The sequence below is a fragment of the Triturus cristatus genome, chromosome 9, assembly GCF_964204655.1.
Source record: "Triturus cristatus chromosome 9, aTriCri1.1, whole genome shotgun sequence".
NCBI classification, from domain to species: domain Eukaryota; kingdom Metazoa; phylum Chordata; class Amphibia; order Caudata; family Salamandridae; genus Triturus; species Triturus cristatus.
The window spans coordinates 153,889,609-153,899,850 of NC_140592.1; the positions used below are offsets into that span (position 1 = coordinate 153,889,609).

At 42.2% G+C, this 10,242-nt stretch overlaps 1 protein-coding gene across 2 annotated transcripts in view; it reads left to right on the forward strand.

Annotated features, from left to right (window-relative positions):
* Positions 1–9,637, forward strand: part of LOC146797564 (uncharacterized) — a 28,210-nt gene extending 18,573 nt beyond the window's left edge. The window contains exons 2-4 of one of the 2 annotated variants that reach the window (XM_085624635.1): positions 3,529–3,624; positions 7,289–8,298; positions 8,605–9,636. In XM_085624635.1, coding sequence (XP_085480761.1) covers positions 7,872–8,298; positions 8,605–9,254 — 1,077 coding nt within the window. In that variant the 5' untranslated portion in view covers positions 3,529–3,624; positions 7,289–7,871 and the 3' untranslated portion in view covers positions 9,255–9,636. Of the gene's footprint in view, positions 1–3,528; positions 3,625–7,288; positions 8,299–8,604 lie in introns of both variants that reach the window. The other variant, XM_085624634.1, reaches the window with a different exon arrangement.
* The last annotated feature ends 605 nt before the right edge of the window (positions 9,638–10,242 follow it).

The window sequence follows — 10,242 nt, forward strand, 5'->3', positions numbered from 1 at the left end:
AACCCTAAACTTGGGGTTATACTTTGACTGCTTGAAGAGTCTATTCGTGGCATCTCTTCCCACATGCGTAATTCCATGGTACATCCTGGCCATTTGGGAAAGTAAACAATCTGTCATTCCTACTCTGTCATCTGTAAACATCCATATTTCATCATTTGATCTCTTTTTACAACCTGATTTAATCCAAAGTTCTTTTTCATCTTCACTGGCTTCTTCCTGCAACTGTCTAATTTCATCCCACGTTTCAATAGTAGAGAACATCAAGTGACAATCTGTATTCTTTTTCTTTGTTTCTTAATTATTCGAGACTGAATTTTGTGCACAGAAACGAGCCACTTGGTCAGCGTATCTGTTTCCACTGGCCACAAAATCATTTCCTGATCTATGTGCCAGACATTTAACCACTGCAAGCTCTTTGGGCAATTTAAGTGCATTCAACAAATCTTTTACATCTTTACTTTTTCAAATCGGTGATCCTGAAGAAGTCAGAAATCCACGTTGCATCCACAATCGACCAAAGTCATGCACCACCCCAAAACCATATTGACTATCCGTAAATATGGTTATTCTCAGATTTTTGCCAACTATGCGGGCCCTGGTCAAAGCGACCAATTCAGAAATTTGGGCTGATTTTATCCCTCTCAGACAAAATGCTTCAAGAACCATGGCCACTGTACATACAGCATACGAAGTACGCCAAACACCTTTTTCATCTCTCAGACAGGCACCATTCATGAACATCACACAACCTAACTCTGACAACGGTACATCTTTTATATCAGGCCTCGGCTTCGTACACTATTCTGTCATATCCAGACAATCATGATCAGCTTCATCTATCACTTCTTCACAACTTGAACTCAGCAACAAAGTCCCTGGGTTCAATGTAGTGCATCTTGTTACTGTCACATTTTTAGCACCCAAGATCACTCTTTCATATCTAGTCAAATGACTGCTTGTCATGTGCTGAGTCCTAATACGTGTCAGCAGGATCTCAACAGAGTGTGGCACATACACTCTCACTGGATGTTCAATTACAAATGGCTCACTCTGCTCCAAACTCACACAAGTTGCAGCCACTGCTTTCAAACAACCTGGCAACGCTGCAGCCACCGAATCTGAAGTAGCAGAGCAATATGCCACTGGTCGCCGTGCCATTCCATGTGTCTGTGTCAGGACCGAAAGTGCACACCCATCTCTCTCACCACAGAACAATGCAAAGTCTTTACCATAATCTGCCATTCCCAATGCAGGCGCTCCTCATAGACTATCTCGCAGTTCCATAAAAGCCTTCATGCTTTCTTCATCCAGCTGAATTGGATCGACTACATCTTTGTGAGTCAATCTCTGTAATGGCTTAGCTGTCAAAGAAAAGCCACTAATCCACCGTCCACAGTATCCAACCTTTCCTAAAAACATTCAAACTTCTTTCTGCATTTTGGGAGGTCCCATTTGCAAGATCACAGCAATTCAATCTTGTGATACTTTCCTAACTCCTTTTTCAATTTTATGTCTCAAATATTGAACGTCTTTTTGACAAAATTGTAATTTTGCTGGTGACACTTTCTGCTCACCTACTGCCAAATAGTTCAGTAGAGCAATTGTATCTGTCATACATGCCTCTCATGTCTTTGATGCCACTAATAGATCATCGATGTATTGCACCAACACTGAGTCTTCTGCCATAACCATTGACTCCAGTCACTTTTTCAGAATTTGATTGAAAATTGAAGGACTCTCCGTATACCCTTGAGGAACTTGCCACCATGCCAAAACACGGTCTCCGAACCGGAAAGCAAAAAGATATTGGCTATCCGGATGTAGAGGTATCGAGAAAAACGGTTGACACAAATCAATCACTGTGATCCACTCTGCATCACAAGGAATTTGGTAAAGAATCACTGCTGGATTGGGCACTATCGGGCAACAAGGTACCACAATCTTATAAACCTTGCGCAAATCTTGCACAATCGTATACTTCCCACTTGGTTTCTTAATTCCCATAATAGGTGAATTAGAAGGACTCCCTAGTATCTCTCTCAAAATACCTTGTTCAATCATTTGCTCAATTACTGGAGTAACTCCTTCTATAGTTTCAGGACTCATTTTATACTGTGGTGTTTTCGGGAATTCTGCACCTTGTTTAACCGTAATTTGGATAGGATCAACACCTCTTATTAATCCGATGTCTTTCCCTGAAGGATCCCACACATCATCTGTGACTGTGTCTCTTAATTCAACAGGCAAATCACTTGTTGTAAACAAGGGATACAAATCAATCACCGCTGTCCCTTGCTTTGCTAACATCAGCTTAAAAGCAACATCCTCATCTGGTGTTTGGAACGCAAAACTATTCGGTGTACAATAAATAGTGCAATTCATTTTGCACAGCAAGTCTCTACCCAAAAGATTCACTGGACTCGAGTCACACACCACAAACCGATGCAAATCTTTGCATTTCCCAATATGAACCTCCATTGGTTTGGTCACTGTAGTCTTAATATGTCTATTTGAGACTCCTACGACTTGGATAGTTTCTCCCGAGAGGGGTAGGTTTGGAATTTCCACTGTTCTCACAGTCGAACGGGTAGCGCCAGTATCCACAAGGAATGTTATATCATTACCTTCCACTTTCTCATCCACAGAAGGACCTGACTGATCTACCTCTAGAGAAGCGCCAAGCATGCACTCTTCCTCCCCCTTCAGGCACCGTCATTGAGATGAATCTGAATCACTCTCAGAACATTGCAACCAGTATTGCGAAGCCATTTGTACATTTTGATTTTTACCAACTTGTTCACCCACGTGAAAACCAGCATCCGCACTGTATCTTTGTACCTGAGCATTCACATTATTGGGCATAGGTGCTTGAGGCACTTGTACCTGTTGTACCTGTGGTTTCCGCATCTCGTGCATAGGGAGTGTAAGAGTATGCGCGATGATTGGGTTAGATAACCACGTGAGGAAGATGTATGCTGTGACGGTATTCCCGCATCACGTGCAGAGTGAGCGGGAGAAGATGTGTGATCATTGGTGAATGTTGAGCTTTTAAACAACGAATACGCAAGTACTGCCTAGACGACATTTCGCCAGGTTTAACCGGCAGCAGATTAAATGATGGCAATGTTCTGAAGTAAGTGACGCAAGGAAAGCTAGGTAAGGTACGGGGGAAGGTGAAGAGCAGAGGTGCCGGTTAAGGTTACATTACAGGAACGATGGGTGAAGGATGTGTGTACGGCAGTAAGGTATTGTGCGCGGCTATTGAATTGATGATACATAACGCACTATTAAGTTTAAAAGTCATGGGCTTCAGAAACGCTTATGAGTGTCTATAAACAACAGTGACCATGTGTAACATCCGGGATTTAATGTGAACCTGTTTTCCTGATTATGATCGTGATTAATTTTTATGTGTCTTTGCTATGTTTGTGGAGATAAGAATTGATGTCTAGGAATTTCATATATGTTTTCGATGAAGTCAATTACATATCAGAGTGTGATCTGGTGTTCTTTTTTTTTTTCTTCTAGAACCCTGAAGAAGGGGTCTGTGGTTGACCCGAAATGCATTGGGTTTTATAAAAAGCATTGCGTCTCGACAAAATGATGGAATTAGGAATTAACGAAGTATGACCTTGCTGATGAATGAATACATTGATGAAGTAGTTATAAGTCAACAAGCGTCAGAATTTTTTGTGTTTGAACAAGGTGGAATTGAGATTAGAAACATATTGTTTCATCGAAGGTGCACACATCCAAGGGACTGGTTCGCGTGACCCATTTAGTTTTGCATTCACCTTATTTGGCATAGGTGCTTGAGGCACTTGTACCTGTTGTACCTGTGGTGTAACTAGCTGTTGCTGTTGTTGTTGATTCACAATCACCTCATCCTGCATCTGTTGATTGAAATTTTGAACCATTCCATTATTTCTCTTTTGGCCTTATCCATGACACGGAAATTTCCTTTTCATTTCTTCCTTATTACCTTGCCTCTACCTTTTCCTGGTAACTGCACTTGAACACCTCCATTTGGTACAATATTCATAGGTACCTGACCATTTTGAAAATTATGATTCTGCCCTTTCATCTGGTAACCTGTTGGTGAACCATCGACAAAATTCCCATTATTCTGTTGTGCCACTTTCACCCGTGCCCACTACTTTTTCCTTCAATTCTTTATGTCTAGATTCAATATCGTCACTACAATACTTTGCATACCGCAGGATTTCATCCACTGTCTTGTTCTGCCAACAAATTAAATGTTTCTGAATCATATTGCTAATCTCCAGTTTCAATCCAAATACAAACTCATAGACAAAATATCCCATATCCTTATCAGTAATGCTTTCAAAACCACTATGCTGTTTAAACACATGTAACAGCCTCTCATCTAAGCATGCACTGATTCTTTCTATTCCTGTGTCGTCCTGTCAATCTTAACCCAATCTGTTTGGAGAAATCTTACCTTTCAAATAAGTAATCACTTGGTTATATTTTTTCATCACTTCTTCTGAAGGTGCTCCTGTTTCAATATCTCTAGGATATTCATCTTTTGGCCAATCAACTGCAATCTTACATTCAGTCCATAGATCAGCTGGAACCACAATATCAAACTAGTCATCCAAATCTTTCAAAAAGCCTTTTGAAACTTTTTGTACCATTCGACAGGCCTCTCGCTCAATCTTGGGAACTCATTTGTGAAAGACAATATATCCTGTCTTGACCAAGGGATCTGAACATATCCACCACCCGTAACTTCTCTCATTGGATATATCATTACAGCAGACTCTGTCTCTTTTATCGTAAGTAAAGGAGATGCAGTCATAAGCGCTCCTTCTTTCTCATCCATCTACTTTTCCAATGTTCCACATCACCCCATCTTTTCAGAGTATTTATTAACTCCTTTATTTGCAATCGTTTTCCAGAAGCATTCAAACTCTCCAAATCTTTGTTACTGAAATCCAACCTATACGTATTTTGCTTTTGACTTTTCTATATCCACACCATATTCTTCTGCAGCTCCTGCCAACTTCTCATGCAAAGTTTTTGCACTCAATGTAATATGCTTACACATGAATAACAACTCTTCATCCTGATATTTACTCAACCTCCCTGGACTGATTGTACAAATAATCATTTCTTCCAAATCTACTTTCAATTTCCCTAAATCCATACTTGGTTTAGATCTATTAGACGCCATTTCTCTTATCCACTCATCCAACTCCTCTGGCGAAGGTCCCACTGAACCAGAACCCTCTGATATAGAAGTTGTTTCTCTCGCATTTGGCAATAATTTTCTAGGATCTATCTGAACACTTCTCTTTGGCGTTTCAGTCACATGTCCATTCACTGGAAGATCAATTAATGACGTACTTGTCTCATTTGACTCTGACTCACTAACATTTCTAACACCATTCACTGGAACTGTCAATGCATGTACTCTTGAAATATTTTGACCCTCACTATACAACGGAATTATAGGACCAATCGTAACTGGAACTGACAACGCTTCTGCATTTAAACTCATCTGATTAATTTTCTGAGTCAATTCTTCCTTTGCTCTATTAAGCATCTCAATCTCTTTTTCCTGTGAAATTCGGGTAACCTGTGCAACATGTGGAATTTATGGAACTTCTATTTCAATTAACGGTGCACTTGGAGTAGTCCCATCCGGGCTCTCCTAATACAGTGGGGGTCTTTTCAATAACATCTCCTCTAGTAACTCATCATCAGTTTCATTTGGATCCATATCTAATTCTGAAGTTTTTATATTTTTCTTTTTCTCTTTACATTTTCCAACAGCCTGATCCTCAGCAACCATTACTGGATAGAATCCATCTAGAATTACATCTCTCCTCCATCTTTTCATTTGATCATCCCACTTAACCACTGAAAACCATCTCATCGTATTCTTGTATTTCAATCCATTCCTGTCTCTCTCCCTTCTATACCCTTCATGCTCCCATTCCTCAAGCGCCTCATACTGCATAGATCTAGGATTTGGTTTCAAGGAATTCATTTGTCTCCTCAAATTCTCCAAACTTTTCACATTAAATGTACTATGCTCTGGGAAAGCTAACACTCCATCATTCTCCAACCATGTACATGTATGATATTCACGCTCTAATATCATAAAAGAAGCAGGTGATGTTGGAGGAAGTACACAAATTCCCTCTCTAATTACAATCGGTTTATCCTTTTTAAAGAAATCCTGAATCGCTTTAATCAACTTCATTTTCAACACTCACTTTTCTCTTCACTAACTATTTTGGAAAACTAAGGAAATCCTTCCGTTAGTCCACTCATTCTATTGGCTCACACTAGTCCAATACCAGCGCGGCTCACACCAACAAACCAATCACAGCACAATAAACACCCGCTATTCTGTCCAATGCCAGTGCGGCTTTTGTGACGTCAGTATAACTCCTGCTACTGACCCTCTCTGTGCAAAAATATTGCGGCACTGTAAAAGAAGGTTTTTCTAACTAAATTCTTATTAGAAATGACACAAAACAGTACCTTTGTCTGCTCCACTAATAAAGAGATAGATCAATTACTCTAAAAGATTCCTTTTACTTCCAGTAAAATAACGACCAGAGTCACTCTACTCCCAAACAAGTGAAAAGAGGTCTTGGTACTCCTCTAGGGATAAGGCCAAAGTTTTGAAGAGGACTTTTTCTTAAAAGAGGTCTTGGTGCTCCTTTGGGGATAAGGCCAGAGTTTCAGAAGCGGACTTTCCACTATTTCATACACTCTCCTTACAACAGAGTAAGTCCCTAAATACCATCAACAGCATTTCACTCCACACTATCACTGTGCCACAACGGCTTAAATTAACATCCCGGGATCTTAAGCATCTCCATACCCGTACTTCCAGACCACATAAAAACAAAGACAATAACTATTTGTAATGTAATCAAAAGTCTTAAAATCATTAAATCAATCATTAATTTGCCAAAAAAAACAATATAACCATCAAATTCTGCTACCAAAACTGATCCAGCATTTCAGGGCTAGAACTTTTCCTAAAGACAAGGCCCAATTTCCATTACCCAACAAGTCCCTTCCCACTGGGTTTGTGTATTTCCAAACTAAACCAAACTTACCAATCTCCAATAATGTACTCTCATCTCTAGTATACCAAAATTGGCGATGCAATCTTTATATAGTTGATTACATTTGGCATATCAAACCTCAGGAATGAATCACTCCTAATAAAGACAGACTAATTTGTAAATGTATAAAGTTTATCTAAATAATGTGAAATAATGCTCTTTGTATCACCATACAGCATGAATCATAGATCGTCACAAGGAGAACAAAATCAGAAGAGAAAATGACAAATTCATCTCAATGACAATGCATAAAGGACTGGATAGACGAAGAGACAAAAGATTTCAGAGACAGAATACATTTGCAAATGATTTTGCAAATTCAAATTTCAGTCTATACTAACCCAAATAGGTATATGACATCTACTCTCTGGCCATGAGAGCTGCAAGGCACTTCAAGGAATTTTTGAAGACGCAAAGACTAAGGGGGCATATGTATGAAACTCCCGTTTTGCGAATCTCAAATTGCGATATTTTGCGATTTGCAGTTTGAGATTCGCAAATCGGGATGTATATAAAAAGTCGCTAATGTTTAGCAATCTCTTAAAATTTGCTAAAAAGTCTCAGAAACGTGATTTGCGATTCCTTAATTGCGAAATTCGCAAATTAAGAAATCGCAAAAGCGTGAATCTGCCATACAGGTGCAGCCTGATGACATCACAACCAGGAAGTGGGAGTGATTTGCTGCACCTGCTTACCTGAGCCACACCCAGAGGCTGTTTGGAGAGTGTGAGGAGTCAGCCCAGGAGAGAACAAACCCCAATGGAGTCCCAGAAGCAACATGAGGGCAAGGAGGCTGAGAAGAGGAAACACAAATTCTCTGACAAGGAGCAGGAGGTCCTCATAGAGGAGATGGTTTGCAGCCATGAGCTCCTCTTTGGCAAAAAGGCACTGAGAGTCCCAGAAGCAAGAAAAAGAAAGATCTGGCTGGACATACAAGAGAAAGTGAATGCTGTGGGTGTAACACATCGCACTGTTGAAGAATTGCGCAAGCGATGGTACGACATGCGGCAAAGGTCTAAGGAGAGGGTGGCAGCCAGACTCAAGGATGCAACTAAGACCGGGGGAGGACCATCCACATCAGCAGAGCCAACACCCCACGAGGAGCTTTTGGAGTCCACCCTGCTGCCTGAGAGCATCGGTGGTGTGGCTGACATTGACAGCTCCGACCCTGCATCCAGCAGCCAAGGTAAGATGCATGCAAAATGAATCTGCCCTGATCCCCATCCCATGCACACTTCCCCAAATGCGCAAAATATACACAACAAATGTCATTCCAGTCCAAGTCTTACAGCACACCCAGCAATGCATCATGGAAGTTGTAGTAATATGTATGACAGTGTGTCCATGACACATAGGAAATCAAATGCAACATGTGGGTCGGTGATAAGGGAATAACAGTGTCAGAAGTTAGCCAAGACAAACTGTAGAAACTTTATTGAGTGCAAATTGCAGACAATGACACAAACTCATGTATTCCCCTTTACATCCACAGCACAATCCAGGACACTTGATGACAGTGCAGAGGGAGATGACAATGAACATCCTGAGGACCAGAATGATGATGGGGACTCAAGTGACGATACAGAGCACACAACAATCATGCGCAGGAAGCGCACAAATGTGCCCCCACTGCCTCCATTGGAGGGTGACATACAGCCCACAGGGGAGGACAGTGACCGAAGAGAGGAAAGTCAGGGTGTGTCACACATGCGGAGTCAGGAAACACCACGGATGAGCATTCCAGCACTGGAAAGACACAGGTCAAGGCCCAGGAGCAGCACTGCCACTGATGAGGACAACACCGTATTTTCAGGTCTGGAACACAGCATGCTGCAGGTACAGCGCCTGCATTGTAAATCATTGCGCTCCATCAATAGGCAGCTATGCACTCTGAACAAAAATCAGCGCAACATGGGGGAGGGCATCATGGCCATGGCAGGTGCCATACGTGACCTCTGTAACACCCTGAAGCACAACCAAGACGCCAGTGACAGGGCTGCCCGACATGCCAATGCACGGCTGCACAACTACACTAAGGCCGTGAACCGCCTCTGCACCATCACCAGCAATCTGACACGTCGCAGCATTACCATGCAGTTGGAAATGTCGCACTGCTGTCAGGACATTGCAAGAGGGCTGTAACAGGTTACCAGTGCAGTGGAGCAAATGCAGACGGCCAACTCAGGTGGCACCGCTCTCATGGTCTCTAGCGAGAGTGAGGAGACCTCAAGTAGGAGTAGCATCACACCTACATTGCCTGGAGCAAGAAGGCGCAGTTCCAGACAGGGTGCAGTACCTAGGAACCCCATGGAGGGCACTCAGCCTGGATCCCAAACAGCACCAATGCATCACCGAAGGAGGTGAACTGTTCAGTGACAATTTTGCATCAATGGGTGATGCAACCCAGCAATGCACATATTGAACATTTACTTGTGAAGTACCTGCACTGTGTACATAACATGTGCTGGGTACAGCAACAATGAATGCTTTAGAAGTGTGAATAAACACAGCACACATTACAATCATTTTTTGGCTCATGTCATCATTACTCACCTAGAAGTAGTTTTGTGTGATCTCAGTCTGTCTCTGACGTCCAGCAGCTGCCCCGACTCCTGATGCTGGTCTGCCAGGGGAGCAGGGCAATTGTCATCCGATGTGTCTGTTTAGGTCACATCAATTGTGGTGCCTTTCCTCATAGCGATGTTATGTAGCATTGCACAGCTTGCCACGATTTTACAGCTGGTCTCAGGGCTGTATTGCAGTGCACCTCCACTTTTATGCAGGCACCGGAACCGGCTCTTTAGGATTCCAAACGTACGCTCAATGACGCAGCGTGTAGATCTGTGTGCCCTGTTGTATCTCCTCTCGCTTGCATTGGCTGGATCCAGGTACGGGGTCAGGATGAAGTCCCGCACTGCATAGGCACTGTCACCTGCAGGGATAGACACAATAGGTAAGTCAATGCCCCCCCCCCTCCGGAGATGTAGTGGATGTATGGATGTGTGCCATGTATTTACCTAGCAGGTATCCCTCACCAAACTCTCCAGCACTCAGACGTCTGTGTATTCCACTGTGTCTAAAGATGAAAGAGTCACGTGTACTGCCAGGGTAATTGGGTACAATGTCATTG